The 23,764-nt window shown below is 38.1% G+C and overlaps 3 protein-coding genes across 3 annotated transcripts; all 3 read left to right on the top strand.

The window, feature by feature from the left end:
* Positions 1-769: 769 nt before the first annotated feature.
* Positions 770-6,697, top strand: LOC121944322. The gene is made up of 8 exons (XM_042488073.1): positions 770-821; positions 2,326-2,544; positions 2,944-3,112; positions 4,820-4,979; positions 5,198-5,320; positions 5,512-5,634; positions 5,961-6,000; positions 6,681-6,697. Exons 1-8 carry the CDS (start codon positions 770-772, stop codon positions 6,695-6,697), a joined length of 903 nt encoding a protein of 300 aa, XP_042344007.1.
* A 1,047-nt stretch (positions 6,698-7,744) lies between these two features.
* Positions 7,745-11,046, top strand: LOC121942194 (adhesion G-protein coupled receptor G2). Its single transcript, XM_042485338.1, has 4 exons — positions 7,745-7,824; positions 8,786-8,891; positions 9,991-10,319; positions 10,775-11,046. The coding sequence occupies exons 2-4, from the start codon at positions 8,857-8,859 to the stop codon at positions 10,885-10,887; spliced, it is 477 nt and encodes a 158-aa protein (XP_042341272.1). The 5' UTR covers positions 7,745-7,824; positions 8,786-8,856; the 3' UTR covers positions 10,888-11,046.
* Positions 11,047-11,995: 949 nt separating this feature from the next.
* Positions 11,996-23,335, top strand: LOC121943861 (adhesion G-protein coupled receptor G1-like). Its single transcript, XM_042487446.1, has 12 exons — positions 11,996-12,097; positions 12,411-12,471; positions 13,262-13,349; positions 14,692-14,820; positions 15,155-15,307; positions 15,390-15,444; positions 15,554-15,645; positions 16,614-16,732; positions 19,440-19,720; positions 22,050-22,152; positions 22,425-22,750; positions 22,841-23,335. The coding sequence occupies exons 1-12, from the start codon at positions 12,043-12,045 to the stop codon at positions 22,954-22,956; spliced, it is 1,578 nt and encodes a 525-aa protein (XP_042343380.1). The 5' UTR covers positions 11,996-12,042; the 3' UTR covers positions 22,957-23,335.
* The last annotated feature ends 429 nt before the right edge of the window (positions 23,336-23,764 follow it).

Below are 23,764 nucleotides of genomic sequence, written 5' to 3'. Positions count from 1 at the left end.
TGAGGTGTACTTTGGGTATTGGTATGAGTGTATTGTGGAATTCTTGTATAAGTCTAAAGAACACATTTTGGTAAACGTAGTCAGTCAGTCATTTTCTGTATTTTGGTAAATGTAATCTAATTAAAAAAGTTAAACATTTAATTAATTTCATAGATATAGATATCTTGGCGGTGAATTTTAAACTTTCCTTTAGGTGCAGCTGAACAAAAGATTTTGGCCAGTAACATGATGAATCATAAAAGCCATGTTTGATTTATGTGTTTTGAGTTTTGAGGAGTTGGAGATGTAATTTCTGTTGTGTTACCATGAGGAGAGTCGACCCCATTTCTGTCCTTGTTATTTGGGACTGGACCTCACTGCTGTAAATGTATGTAATGAGTTAAAAAAATAAATAAATAAATAACAACAACAACAAAAAACTGTATTAATCTTTAAACAAAGTTAAATCATTTGATAAAGGGTCAACCTGCTTGTACCTTTTTACCACTGTTTGAATCTGGGGAGTTTAATATTTGTGGGTATTTGATCTCATAGAGAGCAACAAAGAAAGCAGGGGGTGGCATATGTAAAACTTTGTTCTATTCTGACTCTGACAAATGTGTATATATATATATATATATATATATATATATATATATATATATATATATATATATATTGAGTGTGAATTGACTCACAACTGTGATACAGTAAATATAATGTCTGCACTGAAATGTTAATTCTACTTTTTTATGTACTCCATCAGTCCTGATTCGGAGGAAGTAGCAGAATGGTGCCCTTACTGCTGTTACTACTGCTGCCTGAAGCGCTGTCTGACCAAGGTATACGGATGTCCGTTTATGTTATGTTATGCTTATCAAATAAAGAGTAATGCTAAGGTTTATAATATGTGGAAATAGATATGAATCGTCTATTTATTTATTTCTAGGATTTTTGCAACTGTGTTCCTGAAAACGAAAAAGGTCATTATTATTATTCAGTCAGTCAACAGCAGTAAAATAGCACACAGTCAGTTATCTAGCACAGCAGCACACAAAAGAATCAAGAAAGAGTTGGCTTGGTGGAGTTTTGAAAGAAAAAAAAACGATGGATAGTTTTATTAGAGACTATTATAGACTGCTGACATATTTATGGAGTGAAAAAAAAAAAACAACGTTTTGGTCTAGCACACCTTTATCAAGTACAATGGCAGCATCAGAACATTCCCACGTGTATATATATATATATATATATTAGTGCTGGGCCGTTAACGGCGTTAACGTGCTGCGTTAACGCGGGATTCTTATCACGTGATAAGCTATTCACTAAGTTGGGTCTATACAGTGAGCAAGGCACCAATTTCACTTTGTTGTTTAAGCGCGGATGTATACCTGGTCGAATTACGCGGAGGGGGCGTGAACAAGGCGGAAGCTGGTCTGCCTGAGTGACTGGTGGAAAAAGGAGAAGCAGAGACTGGAGTGATTGGCTCAAGCCGTGTCACAAACACAAAGCTACTGACTGTTAATGGTCTTCTTCATGACCTCTAATGTAGGCCCACAGTTCAGTTAGGGTCATGTTATCAGAGGCTGCGCCCTCTGCTGTTCATTCCAGTTAGCAGGAAAAAGCTTTTTCCACATGGAGACAGAACCTGTGTTCCTAAATGTCTGTGTTTAACAAAATAAAAAAAAAGTTAAACACCAAAGTAAATCTTATGGAACATTATTTTTCTTTACCAAATATTATAGTAGAACAGCTTTCTCAAGCAGTTTGTGATGCATTTTCATCATTTAGATAGATGATGAAAAAAATTCAAATCTATAATTTTAATCTAGATTAATCTAGATTAACTACAGGATTGCAGTGAGATTAATCTAGATTAAAAAAATTAATCTATGCCCAGCACTAATATATATATATATATATATATATATATATATATATATATATATATATATATATATATATATATATATATATATATATACACAAACAGAGACTGCCTTAAATCTTCCATCATCCAATCAGAGGACTGCTGAGAATGATGATCAGCTGCAACTGCTTTGTATCTTCAGCTGAAAAAAACAGACACAATTTTCACAAAATATCACAAGTTTCAAGCATCTTAACAAATGGAGCAAACAGAGTGAACATATCATTCAGCATCCATGCAATCCACAGAAAAATGACACTGACAAGAGGGGTTTATTTCTTTGGGGTGTATACAGTCATTCTCCAGAATCACAGACTCCAGCTGTAAATAAAAGAAAAAGTCATCTTTCATGTCTTTGTTACTGAACATATGTAAGATAGTGTGAGTCTTATCTTGTATTCTGTTTCTGTGTTCAGTTTGCCTCAACATTTCAGATGGTGAAATTACCATTCGCATTAATGCTACTGACATTGTTGAGAAGCGACCTGGTAACCTGAATTGCTCGGTGGATAACTGTCCCTGCCACATTCAGTGCATGTTCAGCAACCTGACGGAGTTGCGCAATGTATCGTCTGTTTGCTTAGACTCTGAGGTGGAACATGGTCCTCAAATGGTGGAGTACAAAATAACAGACTGTAAGTACACTATCTCTGAAGCCCACTGATCAATCATGAAGCACATATTATCTTATTATCATATTATCATATCATATCATATTATCATGCAATACACCGAGTCGCTCTACTCATATTTATTATTTAACTTATACCTCCACACCCATGTACATAGCTGTATATAAGTCTATTTTTATTTTTTATTTCTATCTCGTACTTAATTCTGTAAAAAGCTTTTGTACTTTGCACTGAAGGAATGGAGAAGCTCTCCAATCTCGTTATACACTGTATAATGACAATAAAGAGCATTCTGATTCTGATTCTGATTCTGATCTTTGATGAGTTCAGAGATGTGTTGATTCATATTCACCCCCAACTGCCCTGTCTCCAAAAACGTCCAATTCCTCTCTCACTTCTCAGATAGCACTTGCAGTCTACACTTATGCACCAACATAAGCATCTTGCCAGCCATTGGTTCGCTGGAAAGTGACAGCTCTGACCAGTCAGGAATGAAGCGTCTCCTCCTCATAAGGAATTCATGTCAAAACCTCTTCAGTAGTGACTTTCAAGTCAAGAAAGCCTTTATAAGGTAAGAATCCAACTGCTGCAAGTATTTCTCTGTCTGCTGCTTTCTAGATTCAATGGGTTTCGTTCATGAGCAGGATGAATTTGAGTGTTCACTGTTTACAGAAGAAAATTTATGTGTATTCTGACATTCATCAACATGTTAGTAGCTCCAATCTTCCCATAGTTATTGACAAAATCTGCACCTGCTTCTGAGTGCTAATAGTGCTTGTGTGTATAGGGAATGCACATAAATATCGCTTGTCATTGTAAGAAATTACACTTTTAATTTGTATTGTACTTGTTTATATTCCGTTTTGGCCCAGAGACCAATTAAAGACCCAGATTTATACTGTAAAAATAGACTTATATTGTATTACATTTATCATAAAATAAATTGTTTTAATATTACAATATGTATTACAAGCTAAGGGCTGGCGTGTTTCCTCTGACCAATCCTTCTTTTCCTTCTGTTAGTTTTTAATGTCATGCATGACAGTTTCGGTAAAGCAGGCTGCGCCCTTTGGTGCATCTAGTATGCACGGTGGTGGCGATGCAGTGACGATCACCACTCCCCGCTGCATGTTACGCACATCTCTCTCACTGCTGGGGAGGCAGAAGCAAACACTGCCAACCAAGTCACCTTGCAGCCCTCCTTCCTCTTTCTTTTGTTTTGCATCCATCTCTCGCATGCCTTTTTTTCCCCCTCTTCCCATCGGTTTTCCACATGCTTCACTTTCCCTCTCTTCCCCTCTTTTCTCGCTCTTTTCCTCTTGATTTAGGCCATTGAAACTCGATTGTGCAATTAAAGCCTGAAACAGCTCACACCAGTTTCATAAAAGAAAATGAAATAAACACTAAATCAACGAGAACCTGACCTAATTTAAGCCAGACGGAATAGTGAGAAATTACAGCCCGGCCAGGCCCGAACCAAGCAGTTTGGGTTGGGCCCAATTGGGATCAAGCAGAGAATCAGAGCTCTACTTTGATCTGTCCCTGTCACACCACTACCAACAGGAGAAAACAAAATAATTTTTATTTTTCTCTTTTTTACTCTCTTTTCTTTCTCTCCCTCTCTTTCTTTGTTTGCGACATGGGAATGTATGCTGATTGGTGACTTGTAGGAGTGTGCTGTCAATTTATAATTGATTGGCATTCATGAAGATACACACAAGCCTATGATTAAATACAAATTTCCTGAGGCGCCCATGTAAGTTTTAGGTACCATGGTGTTTTATGTGCCAATCTACTCCGAGATTTACTAACATTTTACAAGTGGGAACCACAGACTTCTTTGTTTCTCAGGAAAATATTGTTTTTATTGGTATTAATTGTACAGCTGTATATGATGTGTCATCATATACTGTAGCTGATTGTACTGAATGCTTTCTATTTGACTAAGTGACTCCTCGCTGCCCTCACTGACGTCTCTTCCCAAAACAATGTCTAATGATATGATCAACTGACCAATCAACAAACAGATTTTGAACACAGGACTGCCGCCTCCCTTTTCCTCATTTTGCCCAGGATGTATTTAAGAGATGTAAATATCCTGAATGATAGTATACCTTGATGAGTTTCGGGGTTTAGATTGAGCAGTCATGAGTGTGTTTAGACCCATTCAACAGGTCTGGATGACTTGTGAATTTTAATTGTATGAAAGTACACAAAAAAATTGTTTCAACATGCCACTTAGGATCTAATCTGTTTGAGGCCCATTGTCTTTCTGCAGAATGGAAAGACAGATGATCCATAAAATCATGGAAACATCCCACCCTGATTCTGGAGGTTTCATAAACTACAGCATGCAGGAATTGTCGCTGAATGTATTCAACATCAGTGAGGCTCAACTTGACTCCAGCAACTCCAGGATCCAGTTAGAGGCTCCACAGGTACTCAGGCTGGGATGGAGATGGTGCTGATGAATATAGAAAGAATCAGTAATGATGCTGAACTTGTTAATGTCTTTGTTACGTTAGGTTGACATGACATTTGATGGTGCTCAGTTCAAACAAACCTTGTTGACCAATGTTAACATAAATTCTGAGGATGTCTTTCTTGTACTGTGACAACCACAAACTGCACTGCGTAACCTTGTCTGCATTGTTAGCTGCTGCCCGAGAACATGTCATATATCCCTGACATTTGGCTGCCTGCACATGCTCTGCACAATATCCCAAAGGACGAGAGGATCATTGGTTTGGTCAGCTACACTCAACACAGCCAGTTCCAGGTATTTTCGTCATCTTGCATCATCGATTCAATAAACAGTCCTGACGCTCTCATGGATCCATTTAAAATGTTGTCATTAGCACAAATATTCATAGATTCTTTAATTATTCTGGGTGTGTAGTATGTAGCTGTGTGTGTATACAATATACTGTATGTGTTTCTTATAATGACTGTACTGAAACTGTTTCCTAGTTTGATAAGGAAAAAATCTCATCGATGGTTGTCAGGATAGAGCAGCTGGGCACAAAACACCTTCATAATCTGAGGACGCCAATCAAGATGACCTTCAGAATTCCTCCAAACACAGATATGGGAGTAAGTCTGATTTTGTATGGATGTTTTAATGTTTTTAATATCCATCTGCTTGGTTGTCAGCTAGTGCTGCATGTGATAAAGATGCAGATTTGGCAAATTTAGAGCCATATAGAAATGATTGACTTGGTCTGACTATATTTTGATGATGGCCCATGCAACCCCCATACCAGAAAAGAATGTTAGCACTGATTCTGTAAATCACGGATATGTTACATTCACACGTTATTATGTAGCGGATGCATTTAAACTTACACTGTTTTTTAATGTGTGTTGAGCTTTAGCCACAAAATGTAACATTTTTTAACTATATTTTTGTGTTTTTACAGAATGAATCAAGGTTACAGTGTTACTATTTTGATGAAAATGGTAGGTTGTGGATCAGTTTTTTTGTTTACAGCCTGATAAACACCAAAGCCCTGGAAAAAATATTCCTCCTTATTGTTATTAACACTGACAAATTGGAGAGTACATAATCATGACCAAGGTGCATCATCATGTTTTACATTTATAACAGAAAATGATTTGTACACATTTGGAAGTTTCCTCAAGATAAGAAACACAGCAGAGAAAATCTATCATATATTTAACTTTGTGACAGGTAATATTTGCCTAATTATAATGTGTTGGGATGTTTAAAAAAAGTATTAAAAATTTTTTTTAAAAAACAATAGGGAATTAAATGTTTTTTGTTGATCTTGCTATTTAGAAAACCAACTTGTTTAGGCCTAATTAAGTTAACTAACAAATGTTCACGTTCCCAGATGGAAACACAGTTTGGAAAACAGATGGATGTGAGACCAGTGGTAACCAAACTGAGATCATTTGCAGCTGTGACCATGCAACACCTTTTGCTGTCCTGTTGGTAAGAAGATACATTTGATTTGACTGATTTGTCCCTGGTGATATTGCATGTACTGATTTACCACCTTTCATACAGGAAATAATACATTCAACAGAAGACAGTCATCTTTGACCAACTTTATTCAGTATTGGTACACTGCTGGTATTAACCCAATATGAGAAATACCTTTCTGACTATTTCCCAGATGGTTGTGAAAGTTAACATATAAATTGCAAATAGCTTTCACTATTCCATATTCTCTGCAGACGAGAGAGCCAGTTGCAGAAATCCACTGGGAGATCCTGTCATACATCAGTTACATAGGCTGCGGTCTGTCTGCATTCTTCACTGCTTTGTCCCTGGTGATATATGTTTTCAGTCGGTAGGTATACAAATATTACATGCATTCTCTACAGCTAGCTTTCAGACAGCTTTTTTAATCCTACCAGCCACTATTTTACAGGTGCCCACTTGCCCACTGGCTCTGACTAACTGGTGTATTATCCTATGTTCATACATCCATCAGGAAGAAGAGAGGTTCACTGTCAGAAATTTGCTATGTGTATTGGAAGACTAATGATTTAAAAAACAAACAAACAAAAAAAAAAAAAAAACATATTGAATAACACATTTCTGATAGCAACTCTCTTCTTCTTCTGGTGATCTTACCAGCTAAACAAACCCTGCCATACATAGTGGTCACTACAGTGGGCAGCTATTTAAAAGCCATTTTCTTGTTATGGGATTTTGTGCTGCAATTGCATATAAGCCACTCCAGTGGATCCTAGTGTGTCATGCCATACACTGCCACCCACTAGCAAGTCATTGTAAGTGCAAGATAAAGCTCTCAAAACCAAGATGGCTGATGGAATGAGAGAAATGTTGTGCAGCTCAGGAATATCTTGCCAATACTTCTATAACAGCAGACCCTTGCAGGTAATTTAGAATAACAGATCTGCTGATTGTGTTTTTGAGATCACATTTTTTTCATCAAGAAATGGCCCAAAATCCTGTCTAATTAACAAAAAGCACCTATCTTACCTGTGGTCTTGTCATATGTTCTCCTTTTGTCTCTTCCAGAAACCACAAATTGGATTACTCCATCTCTATCCATGTATCTCTGAGCGGGGCCTTGTTTCTGCTCAATACAACCTTCCTGCTGACCGAGTGGGGGGCCACAGTGAAGCTGGACTGGGTGTGCGTGTTTGTTGCAGCTCTCATGCATTACTCCCTGCTCTGCTGTTTCACCTGGATGGCCATAGAGGCACTTCACCTCTACCTGCTGCTGATAAAGGTGTTTAACACATACTTCAAACACTACCTGGTCAGACTGTCTCTGGCTGGATGGGGTGAGTGAAACATGAGCACTTACTGTTTTCACAACCTGCTGATGTGGTGAGATAACTACCATGATGACAGTAGTTAAGCCTATGACAGGATGTCCCAGGAGCATGTTTCAGTTTTTCAGGAACAGGAAATCTGCCAAGACTGTTTCACAGAGAGCTGTCTGAACTTGAGGCTGGCCAGTATAATATGAGTACAGCTGCCTCTGTGATGCTTTTCTTCATATTACTATTTAAAAAAGGGAAACAAAAACAAAAGGAGGAAAGAAATTGTGACAACAAAATTATTCTGATGATTGCTTTCTGTCATGAAGCTCCATCGTAGCATAACGAGAAATATGTTGACATGATGCCATATTATGTGTGCTTGATACATTAAAAGTCCATCAGGCCAATGTATCCTCGTGGAACAGTTGGTATGGTTTCTTACAAAAAAGCAGTTCATATAAAATCCTATAAATAAGTGTTCCATGAATAATGTTATTTCCTTAATGTAAAGTTCTGTTATTAATGTTAAGTTACTGAGATGAGGTTTAGGCATTAAAAGTTACTGTGGTTAGGTTTATGGCAAAACAAATATGTTGAGGACATACCTTAAAATGATGAGTTAACAAGTTCACATTGTTCATTGAACACCAGTGTCCTGGGGAAAGTCCCAAGGGAAAGCCCAGATTTTTGTGAACTGTCCACCACCCCAACCTGCCTGCTTACAGACCACTTCCTTGTTTATTCTCGTCAGAGCATTGGTCATGTGATCGCAGCCTTCCAAAGTATGTTTATGCAAGAATTATTGGCTCATGATTATGTGGGATATGTACAAATTTGGTTGCATTACTTTTCATTAGAAATTAGTTTATGAGAGCAGCCTGATCAGGAGCATAATGCCTCTCTAATATCAGTAACACATTAACAATGTTAAACTGTGTGTGTGTGTGTGTGTGTGTGTGTGCGCGCGTGTAATTCTAAGGGATCCCTGGTGTAATCGTGGCGATCTCTTTGGGAGTGAAGGATTTCAAACAGTTTTATGGAGTTACACAAATGACCATGGCTGATACGAACCAAACTAATGCCATGTAAGTAAATTAATGGCTTTTGGCAAGACAACAGAAATGATCATTTTAACAATATGAATGCAAAGTTTTTTTCAAAAAAATACAATCTGATCTACCTCAATCACAGGGCATGTTAAAATGTGTAATTCTTATGCTTTGTACATGATCATACAATATTTGTGCATTTGTGTTGTGTGTGTTGGTTTGAGCCGTTTTGGTTTATCACAAAATGGTTCTTTTACTTGTGTTATTGTTTATACATACCAGATTTTTCTGCATATTAGAGACATATCATACAGCAGACATAATTTGCATGAAAAATACCTTTATAGGATAAGTGCTGTATATCACATTCAAAACTTTAATAATGTGGCTAATACAATGAAATGTGCCTTGTGCGGTCCTTGCCTCACCGTCGGCCATGCTTGTTAAAAAAAGGAGATGTGGCTCCACTACAGCTCACTTTAAATGATATGGTACACTGTGATTGGCTTATAAACATCCCATCAAATAGATCTGTGCATCTGGGTGGAGTCAGGTGGCAGTAATTTATATCTAGGCATCCTAGAAAAGTTATGTCCTTTGGAAAAAACAGAAGATCTAAAAAAGGATAAACTTCTATCAGATTTGTAGAAAAAGGAGCTTAAAATTATAATCTAGGTTGATTTGTTGACACCTGTGGTTAGTGGAGGTAACATCAAGCGCGGTTTATAGTTATGAGAAACAGTAACATGTGTGAAGACAATTTGAAAACCACAAGGGAATGGCGGACCCCGCCACTAACAAAAAAAAATATAAATATATATATAATGTAGAGTTGAGTGAACACATTAAATGGCTATTACTAAAAATACCAACAATTAATTGTTAAAAAACTCTTAGATTTTCTTTTTTTTATTGCAACTTTAAATGGGTTTGATGTTATTTTTTTATTGTTAAGAATTTATTATTGACCAATGAACTGTTTTCTATTATTATTATTATTATCATTGTCATTATCATTATTATTATTTTTAGTAGTTGTAGTATCATTGTGGTTGTTTTTATTATATACTGTAATTAGTTCCCTTCATTATCTGTTGTGAAAGTATATTCTGACAGTCCACTGGGTTACCCACAGCTGCTGGATCACAGATGACTCTTTCTTCTACTCATTGAACCTGGTGTATTTCGCCCTCATATTCATCTTCAACTCTGGCATCTTGGTGGCAGTGGCTTCTAACATCTGCAGGATGAGACAAGTGTTCAGGAACAACTCGAAGTTTGGAGCAGAGGCTGAGGGAACGAAATGGAAAGACTCTGAGAGGTTTAACGAGTCCTGCAAGAGTGGCCTTACTGTGATTGGTCTCACCTGCCTGATGGGGACCACCTGGGGCCTGGCCTTCCTGGGCTCAGGATATATCAACTACCCCATCCTCTACCTCTTCTGCATCCTCAACTCCACACAAGGTTTGCTGTCACTTCTGTGTTTATCTCTTTTTAAAGGGATAGTTCACCCGAAAATGAAAATTCAGTCATTATCTACTTACCCTTTTGTTGATGGAAAGTTTGGTGACATTTTATAGTCAGCAAAACACTGCTGGAGTAAATGGTGACCAGGATTCAAACAGTAAAAGAAAACAGTGCACACATGTATTTTTTTTACATTTGATGAATGGTCACCATTGGCTTCAATTGTTTGGGAGAGGAGTGCAACGCCTTTTCCCTGTGAAATTCTGACAGTGTTTTGTGGACTATAAAACTTCGAGCAACATTCCATCAACATTAGGGTGAGAAGATAATGACAGAATTTACATTTTTTATTATTTTTGGCTATATGTTGACAGATTTGTCTTTATCAAAGATTCTCTTCTACCAGCTTGTAACCTCACTCAGTTTTACAATGTATGCGTCTTTTTATCAAGGTTTCTTTATTTTCCTGTGGATCTGCCTGTCAGCCAAGAAGCAGAGGAAGAGAAACATGGAGGACAGACTGACTTCAACACCTGTGAAGACTTCAGGAGTCAAATTTGATTAGACCCCCCTCTCCTGCCTTTGGTCCTGGTGAGAAAGCTGTGATAGCATAGTTGCGCTGGTAATCCCCTGCGTGTAACCACAGAATCTACTGCATGTAACCCTCCTCACATGTTAGGTTAAACATTTCTTAAAATGTTAACATTGTCCTTTGTAACTTTATTATTACCCTGAAATAAACATATATGTGTTATTATATTTATTGACTTATTATAGTTATTCCTCAGCTGCAGTGACAAAGCAGAGTTTGCAAAAGTGCAGATGTGAAAGACCCGGACAGTAATTGAAGCAGATTGGGTTTTTTCAGGAGGGGAACCTAGAGAGACGTGCTAAAAAGGAACATTTCAGACAGAGGGTGATTACAGGTTTGTTCGGGGTAGACAGTATGAGAAAAAAATATGTATTTTTTTGAGTATTCAAGCGTTTTAACATGTAGTAGAAACCCCCAAAACAAGTCCGAACCAGAAAATGAGCATAATAAGGAACCTTTAAGTGTATCTAAGTAAAGCTGTTTCTTTCATTATATTGTAAAATATTGTTCCTGTTATTTTTGAGTCTGAATATATCAAAATAGACCAACAGTTTTATGTTGCTACTAGCAAATCATTTACAGTATTCAGATGAATTTATAAATATGTGTGAATTGCATATGTGTGCTTCTAACTTTGGAGCAAATTAGGCAGTTGCTGTCTGAGTTTGACTTCCTCAGCAAGCTGTAAGTGTTAATACTTGTTTACTATTGTGACTTGACTCTTGCATAGTGGAAATAGCAACATTTGGAAACTTCCTCTTTTTTCAACACTCTTTTCTCTAATAGTGGATATTTAGTCATATTCATATCATTTGGTGGGTAAATGGTGGGTTTATTTCCTTTCTCAGTAATATTTTGTTACAATAAATCAACAGTGTGACCTGTCCTAAACAGATCAATAACATTTCACATCAAACTTAACATTAGCAATTTCAAAGAGTTGAGTCTTTACATCCCCTTTAAGAGGTGTCAGACGTGAATCACTTTTCGTCTGTGTGAGTAGTCCACCCCCATGCCGCCACCATGTGATATATGCAGATGTGAAACCTGCTGCTTATTCATCAGGCAAACCTCATGCAAGTAGAAAAACCCTGTGTGTTGAACAGTCACATCATAAAGTGCGACACGATGTGGATCTCTCTTTTGCTGGTCACACAGTGGTTTTCCACAACTCAAGCTGGTGGTGAGTTTTTCACTTTTTTATTGTGTTTTTATAGTTGTTTGCTAATGAGGCAAATGCAACTTAAACTGTTCATATACTAAGGTAGTAGCAAACCGAGAGAAAAATAAAGTCACTCATGGTTCTGTGCTACCTGGCATTAGAGACTCTTAGCCAAACTGTTATGCAACACTAAAACCCACAGTTTCCCTCAGTGAGTGGTGATCAAAATCTGCCCATGTGTCACGCATAAGATCCATATTATTCAGCTGTAAGTTTTTTCTCTGTATATTGTTCTACCTTTGACATTTTCACTCTCTTTCTCTGTCACTGACAGGCTGGTGTGAAAATGCCATCGATAACTGTCAAAAATATGGTGATGATGAGCCCTGGACGAGGTAACACATGGCCATACATTCTAAGCTCATGCTGAATATCGGTGAAACGTCCTTTTCTTAAACCAGTGAAGTGTGGTTGTCCCCTGCTGTGGAATGAATACTGGGAAAGCTTGGGCATGATTGCTAGACCCTACAACATAAAAAACAAAATTACAAAACTGAGCAAATTCATTATTTTAACTAACCATATTGTTGTGGGGGAGATATTTCTCATCTTCAGGTTGAACTAACTGTTCATGACTGCGCATTTATCTGGTTACACCACACTGTGTCTAAATGGCTGCATCAGCCAATGTGGTTTTCAGCTTCTTCAACCCATAAACTATTGTGTCATTAACCCTTTGAAATCCTGGCTCAACATCAGTTTTATTGTGCTGCATTCAGAAGCCTTTATAATCAATTAAACTTTTGAATTCTGTTCAAAAGAAGGTGGTAAATGTCCAAAAAATGAATTTATCATTGTCATCATTTTATATTTTTAATTATTTTACAAAATACTTTCCAAGTAAATTCCTTCTTGTTTTTAGTTTTGTTTTGTTTTTTGTTTTTTTATTTTTAGGTATTTTTTTGTATTTAACTTTTTATTTTGCTAATTTTGGGGCCATTTCTTCTTACTTATTGCCCTTTTCCCATGTTTTTCAAAGAAATCAAGCCAATTTGCTCAGATTTTGAATGGTTCAAATAATGTCAAAGTACAAAAGGCAACTTAGTTGTGTTGTTCACCGAAAATCAATACTTTTTTTTTTGTTTGTTTTGTTTGGATGCCTGAAATGCAGAAATGTGTTTACAGATGTTATGAGGACAGCATTGGGAGCTGTACCCTGAGATCCCGTGTCAAGACAGACTTCGTTGTTCTGCTGGTGAACTCGTCTCAAGAGGTGAGGACAAATTTTCAGCTAAGTGGCTTCCAGCTCTTGACTCATCTGATTCTCAAACAATTTGAAGCTTTGTAAGAACTGATTAAAAAAAAAAAAAATAAACATCCTGGGTCTTCAACAGGGGGGCCATGACCCCTGGGGGGTGTTTTGTTTTTTGTTTTTTTTATTTTTAGGTATTTTTTTGTATTTAACTTTTTATTTTGCTAATTTTGGGGCCATTTCTTCTTACTTATTGCCCTTTTCCCATGTTTTTCAAAGAAATCAAGCCAATTTGCTCAGATTTTGAATGGTTCAAATAATGTCAAAGTACAAAAGGCAACTTAGTTGTGTTGTTCACCGAAAATCAATACTTTTTTTTTTTGTTTGTTTTGTTTGGATGCCTGAAATGCAGAAATGTGTTTACAGATGTTATGAGGACAGCATTGGGAGCTGTACCCTGAGATCCCGTGTCAAGACAGACTTCGTTGTTCTGCTGGTGAACTCGTCTCAAGAGGTGAGGACAAATTTTCAGCTAAGTGGCTTCCAGCTCTTGACTCATCTGATTCTCAAACAATTTGAAGCTTTGTAAGAACTGATTAAAAAAAAAAAAAATAAACATCCTGGGTCTTCAACAGGGGGGCCATGACCCCTGGGGGGGGGGGGGGGGGGGGGGGTTCAAAGAGTTACTGTTGGGGGGCCGCCAACTAACCACTTGACAAATTAATTATATTATTTATTATTTTTAGTTTAAATGTATTTTTCTTAAGATAAAATGGGCCTGAAAATACCAGACCCCTGGAAGTGTGCCATTTTTTTATAGTAACCAAACAGTTGAATTAACAGTCTCAGGCCCGTCATGTGATGATATAAAACCTTTTTTGTTTTGTTTGTAACATTAATTACAGGATAACTGCTTCCCAATAATCACTGAGCAGCATCTTTTTTCCCACATATTTGCCAATTAGCTGTATTATTTCAAGTATATGGATATCTATGTGAGCCACAATATATACACACCTATGCTACAACTACATAGGTGGAATACAAGAGAAGACATGTAAATATCCAGTATAACCTTTAGTCTAACTCAGTTTTATACAATAAATGGCTTCCCTGCTCCATCTCTCTTGGAGCTAAAGAGTCCTTGATCTGAAAAATGTTTAAGACCCATGGTGTGCATCAGATATATAGGGTTCAATATGTTACAGCAGTTACGGTATGTTTTTCCTTATCACATGTATTCAGATAAATTAATCATCAAGTTAGTTTCCAGAAATCCAGGAACAGATAAATAGTTTACATCTTTTTTTTCTTTTAGTATGTTTTGTTGTTTACTACATACTTAATGCTTTTTTTTTTCCAGGCAGAAGTAAGTCCCACTGGTGATCACAGGGTTTACATCCCATCTTCAGCTCTCAAGAGAAGCACAAGAGCTAGGTCAACAGCGATGGTACGACTGGTGGTCACTGTGATCAACAGCACTTATTTCGAGGTCAGTACTTCCTCCAAAGGCTCAAAATTTAGGCCACAGGGCAACTCTAGGATGAGACAAAGTTGCCCCTTTTCAGTCTAAAGGATACAGAGGAGGATCTTCATAATTTTGCACACTGACATTGGCCTCCACATGACATAACTAAACCTAATGCATAATTACACAAGGCAGGATGTTGCTTTGCATGGATTTTCATACACTCACAGTAGCCATTGTGCACTATGAAAATGGAGTACAGGTTGATTGAGGAAGTTGATTTGCCTCTTTTTAATCACATTCCAGTATTAATGTCATGTGACCCCTCTGCCACTTGTATGTGTTTTTTGCACCTCAGAGAAAAGGACATGCGAGTCAGTTCATACCAGACCAGCCTGTCAGCCTGAATGGCATTGTAATGGGGGGTTGGGTTCTGGTTGTGAAGGCAGGGCACTCTCCTGTCCAGAACCTTCCAGAGCCCATCAAATTAACCTTCAAACACAACAAACAGGTAAAGTGACTAATGTGACTAATAGAAGAATGTATCAATCTGCTTCTCTCTTAAACTGACTACACTTTTGAATATGTTTCAGGTGGAAAATGGACAATGTGTGTTTTGGAAGGATTTGGAGGATGACAAAGGAACAGGTAGGCTACACTTGCAAGCCAGCAATCCTTTGGTTGTTAAATAAAAAGTCAGATTTATACATTGTACTGTATGTGTTTTTTTTGTTTTTTTTGTTTTTGTTTTTTTCAGCTGACTGGAGCAAGGATGGCTGTGAAACCTGGAATAACGGAGCTGAATTTATTTGCAGCTGCAACCACCTGAGCTTCTTTGCCGTGCTTGTGGTAAAATGAACTTTTTCTCTCATCAGCCAATCACCACCTAATGTAATAATACACCTTTAAAGATCATTGTCAAAAACACAAGAGTAAAACTGTAAGAGATGTATTAAACTCATTTGTTCGGCTGCTGAGAGAAAATCTGCATTATAACTCTTGATCAACAGTATGCTTGCTGACATTTTTGGCTCTCGTTAGAGTGTTTGAACATGCTGAGGGACTCCCTAAACTTGGTATTTTGCCAGAGGTGGTGCCTCACATCTTGTGTTGTGTGCTTGATGTGTCCTTCATTGACATTGTGTCATCTCGTCATTTTTTCATAAACTGGCTAAACCATAATCTCAGAAGTTGTAAATGACCCTAATCTTTGCAAGGACGAGGCATCAAATTCTGGGCTCTATGTATGAGTGGTCTCTGTGGGCCCTCCTCTCTCACACAATTTTTTAAATAATTTTTTTCAAAGCTAATTTGCTTTTTCCTTTTCTTTCACCGTTCTTTCCTTTTTTGGAGCCTCAATTTCCCTTTTCATTGGAAATCCGATTGGACTGCACATTTAATGTTCATCCGAAAGTTAGAATTCAGATGACTTTTACCTGACCTTTAAGGCAATAAATTCTTTTATTGACTATAATAATGTTAAACTTACAAGATGTGCACAACTAAATAGTGCTTAAACATATTGATCTATAGATGGACTAAATTATGTCAAAAATCTAGTCATATGGGAGGTTCTGATTCTGATATCAATATAGTATCTTGCATCAATAGATGCCAAAACAGGTTTACAAGGCAGACTATTAATTTCCATGTATGCAGGTGTGAGACTATAGAAATTTTGGAAAATCATGAATCGTTTATTCTGTATGCCAGCAAACTGACAAAAGAAAATGCTGATTAATGTCTGACACCCTAAGTTAAATGCAATTTGCACTTAAACTGCACATGAATATTTATTGTATCTTTTTCTGTTCCAGAACCCTGAAATATCAGTGGATGAAAGTGAGGCTATGAACCTTAGCTACATAACCTACTCTGGATCAGCACTCTCCATCTTCTTGTTGATTATCAGCTTGATCATCTACATATACCTACAGTAAGTTTTCAGTTTGACTTAAAATGATCACCCACAGGGAGGGAAATATATTACAAGAATATGGTTTAACAGAGATTATGTCATTTTATTTTTTATATTTATAATTGTGTTAATCGCCGGCCAACATTCCCATCTTTAAAAGGCTGTATTGGGCTGAGTTTTAAAGAGAGAGCAATGATACTGGTATCCTATGAAACTAGAAGACCAAAGGGATCCACCAACCATTTCATGCTAGCTGCTCACAAAGGGGGCCAGATAATGCTCCAAAGTTAGGATCATTTTTGGCGATGGAAAAATGGCATGGTCATTTCACAGGGTTCTCTTGACCTCTGATCTGAATGAAAATGAAAATTATAACTGTAAAGAAAAATAATTGAATTGAAAACGTGATTAAAAATGGGATTTATCACTATTAACTATTGAAATAATGCAATCAATCACAATTACAAGAATTAATTGTCTGAAGCCTTAATTTCTACAACATATGAGGTTTGGTTGGAGGTTCAGTTATCTTGGTGAAGATCTTGTAATTTTGTCATATTGACATGTTGACCAATTTAATCACAATGCTTCACTGTTTCAACTATCTGGTACATTTTGCTTGTCCAAGATATATAGATACAGTAAATACTTTTGTCACTCCTAGGGGAAACGCTTATGTCTCACAGAGTGTGTGTCTTAAAGTGTTGCAGTTTTGTTGCCATGACTGCAAAGATTGCAACGATGGTTGTCTGGGGTTATAGAGGTTTGTCATGAGGTATTGCAAGTCAGATGATTTCTGTGGTTGATCCAACTTCCTATCCGGAGGTAGACTTAGAAACGGAAAGAACAGAGATATGTTCATACAAGTATCAATGAAACCTATCTGATATCACCCATACGTACATGTTCTTTTGTTAGAATTGTAGCCCACAGCTGTCTTCACACAATGGTGCTTGATACTCAACATCAAACAACAAATTGGCCAAACACTAAAGTTTTAACAAACTGTCATGACTGAAAGTGAAACACCACGTCACCAGTTTTTTCTGATGTCATGCTGAACTTACAGAGAACTTTAAATTCCAAATACAACCAGTATAGCACTAGAACTTAAGACGTTACTATGCCTGTAGGTTGGTTAACCTACATCTGAAACCTCTCTCCCCACACCTTACTCACATCAGAACTGGGTTATATGCATTCATTATTTCTGTAATCCAACCTGACAATATGACAAGTATGCTTCTCTTTCAAGATCTCTTGTTTCATTTGAAGGAGTTTTTCTCTTGGTTGCTGCAAGTAGAAAAAACTCTCACCCTCCCAGGGTGAGTGCTATGTTCAGAATTCTTAAAAGCAACTCAATAAACAGTTAATAACTGAATGTCCACACAGAATTTAGAATTTTGAATCCAAACCTTTTAGTGAATCTTTTCAAGCAAGCAATGAGCAGTTACAGAGCTCTGGATCAGAAATGCCTCTCCCTAGCCGATAACATCAGCTAGTCAGCCTGCATTCTGACAACCTGTCTTTCCCTGATCCAGTCTTTTACACTATTTACAATGAGGAAATGTGAATGAAAGTAGAATCATCTTCTGGTTGGTTCCCCTCATTATCTGGCTCCCCTTTCAGCGCGGCATCGTCTTTGGATTGGTCAACTTCAAGGACAATCCCTAATTAGGAATTGTTTTTCTCTTCTGGGTGTCCTGTTGAACAAAATCACAGATACCACACATCCACGCCCTTTTGACCCACATCCATTCCGCACATCTCCTCCTCTTATCTCCACATATCAAGTTCTCTTCACGTCATGCTCCCACTCTCACAACTGACCCTCAAGGTTAGATTATCATCCAGGACACTGATTATGCAGAAATATATCTTCTCTCTTATCCTATTTGAACATCATGTTTCATCTTTCTTTAAGGGGTGAACATGAACACTGAATCATATACTTACATACTCCAACACATTGTTAACACAACTACTTCTGACACTTTTTGTCAGTACAATATACTGAAGGCATTGTGGCACAGTAGCCAGAGAGTCTGCACTGAGTGAACAAGACATTATTAAATCAGCAGCTAAAACAACATCAAAACTGTTTGGGTGAGAAGTGGGAGTCAGCTGGGTTGAGATGACTTCAGGTCAGAAATGGTTAGATATAGTACTGTATCAATTCAAAAATTGGGGGAAAAAAAAGTTTGTGCTCTATGTTCATACAAAGTATGGATAGATTACATTTGCACATGAGTTTGTAGCAGATACCATGAAAGTTAGTGTTATGCTGTGGTGAGTATGGTAATTGGGTTTAGGCACAAATCCACTTGGTTATGGTTGGAAAAAGATCATTTTTGGGCTTAAAATGCCATATGTTTGGTGGCCAAACAGCAGGTGCAGGTCAAGGCAAAACACCCAGGTTGCTAGGAAACTCCAAAATGTGTTGGCAAAAATGGTACAGGTACAGGTAGAAACGCCTTGAAAGGTCACCAAAAAACAATCAGTGTTGCTGTTTGTTGGTCTTGAACAGTGGTCTGCAGCACCTGGGTGTCACGCCATCCACAGGTCAAGAAACATTACGTATATGTAAATGTATGAAATATACAAATGGTACATATCCATGGTTTGCGGAATGTACAATGTCAACATTTTCTTCTGGTGACTGGGCTAACTGTATCTAATAAAAAGCCCATACCAACATAATCATGATATGCCATTTCCCTTTCAGACGACGACGTCCAGAGAAAGCCATCAGTGTGCATTTGCAACTGACGGGAGCGCTGCTGTGCCTCCACCTCAGCTTCCTGCTGTGCAGCTTCTGGGTGTGGCAGCTGAAGGATAATGAAGAAGATTGGGTTTGCCAAGGTCTTGGTCTCTTGTTACACTGGTCCCTGCAGGCCACCTTCAGTTGGACAGCTCTGGAAGGATTCCACCTCTACCTTCTCCTAGTGCGAGTCTTTAACATCTATGTCAGGAGATACCTGCTCAAACTCAGTCTGGTGGGATGGGGTGAGTGGAACCTGGTTGACATGCTGTGTCTGTCAAATGTAGGTGGTGTAAAGGTGTATTAATCTGCTCTCTTTCAGGATGCTGTTAAAGGAGAGCTGCTGGGATGGCGATTATTTGGCCAACTCAAAAGCATCTCCCTGGTTCTCTTGTCAAAATGGCAATGCTTTTTTTTTCTCCATTCTACTTTGGGATTATTGCTGAAAGCTATGTGGCAAACAGTTGATGACAGTCACACGTTTTGTTCAGCAAAACAGTCTCAACAAATGAACACCACTCTCAGGATTTTTGAATCATCAAAGCAATTCACAGGAGTAAAGAGCTAAAACAGGCTACAAGTAAACTTTACCCCGATGGCTTGACTTAAACGGCATCATCACTAAGCTTTGATTTAAAAGCTTCCAACATAACTACAATTGGAAGAAAATAGTTTGCAACTGTGCAAGTATAAACACAAGAAGACTGTAAAGGTGGACTGGTGAGATAATATTTCAGTACAGTCTCATTTAGCCACTTGTTAGCAATTGCCTTTCTGAAGACACATTAAAGCTTTAAAAATTGAGAAATTATTGTGGGGGAAAGGAAGTGCAAAAATATTAATTCATGTGTGGGTTTTAGGACTAATTTCTGCACCCCTCTATAAGTCTAAAATTGAGCCATATCAAATGTCTGTGTTTAAACAGCTTAGTGGAACTACACTTTTCACAAAGGGTTTTCTTCTAAACTCTCAATTCTTTTTTCTTTCTTTCTTTCTTTTTTTCTTAAATATGAGAAAATTAGTGAATCCTTTTTTTGTTTTTGTTGTTGAGTTAGTTAGAATTGCACAAAAAGGTACTTTTTTCAAAATAATTTTTTAAAGCTAAAAGACAATTTGATAATAAAATAATTTTAAAAAATTGCAAAGTCGTACAGAATTTAAGAAGAAAAAACTTCATCACGTTTTGGCTCCAAAATCAGTTATTAATATAAGGATTAGTTCATTTGTTCACTTGTCCCTTTAAAGTCACTCCTTCAAAGAGTCAAAGTCAAAGGGAACCACGAGTTATTTTTGTCATAGCCCCCCCCCCCCCCCCCCCCCCCCCGCAGGCTAACCACCATGGCTGTGACTTACTTTTCGTCTGAATGTCGGTGTTACACAGAAGAAGCTGCAATATAGGGGGGGGGGGGGGGGGGGGGCTAATCACCATGGCTGTGACTTACTTTTCGTCTGAATGTCGGTGTTACACAGAAATAGCTGCAATATAAGGGGGGGGGGGGGGGGGGGGGGGGGTAATCACCATGGCTGTGACTTACTTTTCGTCTGAATGTCGGTGTTACACAGAAAAAGCTGCAATATAAGGGGGGGGGGGGGCTAATCACCATGGCTGTGACTTACTTTTCGTCTGAATGTCGGTGTTACACAGAAATAGCTGCAATATAAGGGGGGGGGGGGGGGGGGGTAATCACCATGGCTGTGACTTACTTTTCGTCTGAATGTCGGTGTTACACAGAAAAAGCTGCAATATAAGGGGGGGGGGGGGGGCTAACCACCATGGCTGTGACTTACTTTTCGTCTGAATGTCGGTGTTACACAGAAAAAGCTGCAATATAAGGGGGGGGGGGGGGTAATCACCATGGCTGTGACTTACTTTTCGTCTGAATGTCGGTGTTACACAGAAAAAGCTGCAATATAAGGGGGGGGGGGGGGGGGGGGCTAATCACCATGGCTGTGACTTACTTTTCGTCTGAATGTCGGGTGTTACACAGAAATAGCTGCAATATAAGGGGGGGGGGGGGGGGGGTAATCACCATGGCTGTGACTTACTTTTCGTCTGAATGTCGGTGTTACACAGAAAAAGCTGCAATATAAGGGGGGGGGGGGGCTAACCACCATGGCTGTGACTTACTTTTCGTCTGAATGTCGGTGTTACACAGAAAAAGCTGCAATATGGGGGGGGGGGGGGGGGGGGTAATCACCATGGCTGTGACTTACTTTTCGTCTGAATGTCGGTGTTACACAGAAAAAGCTGCAATATAAGGGGGGGGGGGGCTAACCACCATGGCTGTGACTTACTTTTCGTCTGAATGTCGGTGTTACACAGAAAAAGCTGCCATAATGGGGGGGGGGTCTGCAGGGGATGCAAAAATCACAGGTTTCACAAAATATTTTAAAACCATATCACAAATTTTTAAATGTTTAACATAATCTGCTTTTGGCCTTTGTTTTTGATAAAATAATATTAGAAAGCGAGAACAGAAGTGATCTGTTCTTCTGTCTGTGCTCATGCAAGCATATTGAACTGCAGTCGGAGCATGTCAAAGTAACTTCTGCATCTGTCTTGTCTTCACGTAGGTCTTCCAACAATGATTGCAGTGGTTTGTGGGATTTTGGGTGTTTATGGCAAATACAGTCTGCCGTCGAAGGATGCCAACGTCACCAGTTCAACAATGCAGATGTAAGAACTGTTATAAATGCTCAACCACACAGGAGGTTTGAATTCTTAGTAATCACATACTGCTTTATTCCTTGTAGGTAATTTACTTTAAAGTGAACTTGATCAAAATAGAAAAAAAGCCTTTAATAATTTTAATAATAATAATTCTTTAATAATAATAATAATGATATATATATATATATATATATATATATATATATATATATATATATATATATATATATATATATATATATATATATATATATATATATATATTTTACAACCTGCAGGTGCTGGATAAGCAGCCAATCCCAACAAAGGCTTTTGATCAGCTACATCACAACTGTGGCTTTCCCATGCCTGGTGATCCTGTGTAATTCCTGCATGCTAGGGCTGGTGGTGTTTAAGCTCTGGCAGGTGCGAGCAGGTAGTGGAGGCACTGGAAGCAGCAATAGCTGGAAGAAAATGAACAAAGAGAAAGGGATCAAGTTATGGAAGGACTGTGCCACTGTGCTGGGACTCAGCTGTATGCTGGGTTTACCCTGGGTGCTATTGAGCACCACCTACATCTCCATCCTTGGGATCTACATATTCACCATACTTAACTCCCTGCAGGGTCAGTATGTGCACGATCCAAATATAAAGTATTCACTGTGATTTTATGATTTTCTGAGGGAAGTCATAGCCTTTCTTTTCTTCTTTGTAGGTTTATTTATGTTCCTGTGGTCCGTGGCTTTGATCTACAAGTCTCGATCTGACAATAACTCCTTAACCAGAGACCCCTCCTCTCAGAAAGTGATGACTACAAGTTTCAATAACTGATATTCATCCCTGAAACTATTATCCATTACCTATATTAGGTATTTACTGGACTTTGAACTCGAGTCAGTTTTTAGATGATAACTAACGATACCCTCATCAGCTGATGTCTTGCAACTTCCTCAAAGAAAGATTGCATGGGCAAACATGAACAGTAACCCTTTTTTAAGTATTTATTGTCATTATGATTCTCGCGGTGACAGGATCATTATGGACAGGAAAAGATTATCAGTGTTGAATCACTGAAAAAGAAAAAGAAAAAAAACTTTGTGTCCTTTGAGCATAATAATACATGTCATGATAAGGAGGACAACATCAGCTCCATACACTTCAAGACACAGTGGTTTGCACGTATTTGTCACATTTGTTGCAGAAACTGTACCTGGAGACCCAAAACACAAAATTTCACAAAACAATGTAATAATAAGCACAAAGTATGAAGAACAAGGTGTATTGAGGAAATGACAAAAAGTCCAGAACAGATAGCTAGACTTGTGCTGCATTGACCCATAAGAAGGAACACCGATAGCATGCATTGTAAACTCTTACAGCTACCAGTGGAGAAAAGGCTTGTCCGAAGCACAGCCACACTCTTCAGTAATAGCAATTATTCTGCAAAACCCAAGTTTTTAGACAGTCAAATTACCAAATTTGGTAACTGTCATTTCACCAAAACAGCATGCCATATCATGTTATCTTACCCCAAATCTAGTGCTTTAAAAAGGACAGTCATTTATCATGCCATCAGTGTTTGTAATAGCTGCCCCTTTACACCAATAGTAGATCCCTATTTAGACGTCATTTAGGATTG

This window comes from Plectropomus leopardus, chromosome 1 (genome assembly GCF_008729295.1).
Source record: "Plectropomus leopardus isolate mb chromosome 1, YSFRI_Pleo_2.0, whole genome shotgun sequence".
Taxonomy (NCBI): Eukaryota; Metazoa; Chordata; class Actinopteri; order Perciformes; family Serranidae; genus Plectropomus; species Plectropomus leopardus.
Note: the sequence above shows the minus strand (reverse complement) of the source record. Positions and strands in the feature narration are given on the sequence as shown.

Coding starts and splice junctions, on each gene's coding strand:
- LOC121944322 (XM_042488073.1), top strand. CDS start 770: ATGGTGCCCTTACTGCTGTTACTACTGCTGCCTGAAGCGCTGTCTGAC. Junction 3,113..4,819: donor GTCAAGAAAGCCTTTATAAG/GTAAGAATCCAA, acceptor GTCTTTCTGCAG/AATGGAAAGACAGATGATCC. Junction 5,321..5,511: donor CTCAACACAGCCAGTTCCAG/GTATTTTCGTCA, acceptor ACTGTTTCCTAG/TTTGATAAGGAAAAAATCTC.
- LOC121942194 (XM_042485338.1), top strand. CDS start 8,857: ATGACCATGGCTGATACGAACCAAACTAATGCCAT. Junction 8,892..9,990: donor ACGAACCAAACTAATGCCAT/GTAAGTAAATTA, acceptor GGTTACCCACAG/CTGCTGGATCACAGATGACT. Junction 10,320..10,774: donor CATCCTCAACTCCACACAAG/GTTTGCTGTCAC, acceptor CTTTTTATCAAG/GTTTCTTTATTTTCCTGTGG.
- LOC121943861 (XM_042487446.1), top strand. CDS start 12,043: ATGTGGATCTCTCTTTTGCTGGTCACACAGTGGTTTTCCACAACTCAA. Junction 12,098..12,410: donor TTCCACAACTCAAGCTGGTG/GTGAGTTTTTCA, acceptor TGTCACTGACAG/GCTGGTGTGAAAATGCCATC. Junction 12,472..13,261: donor GATGATGAGCCCTGGACGAG/GTAACACATGGC, acceptor ATGTGTTTACAG/ATGTTATGAGGACAGCATTG.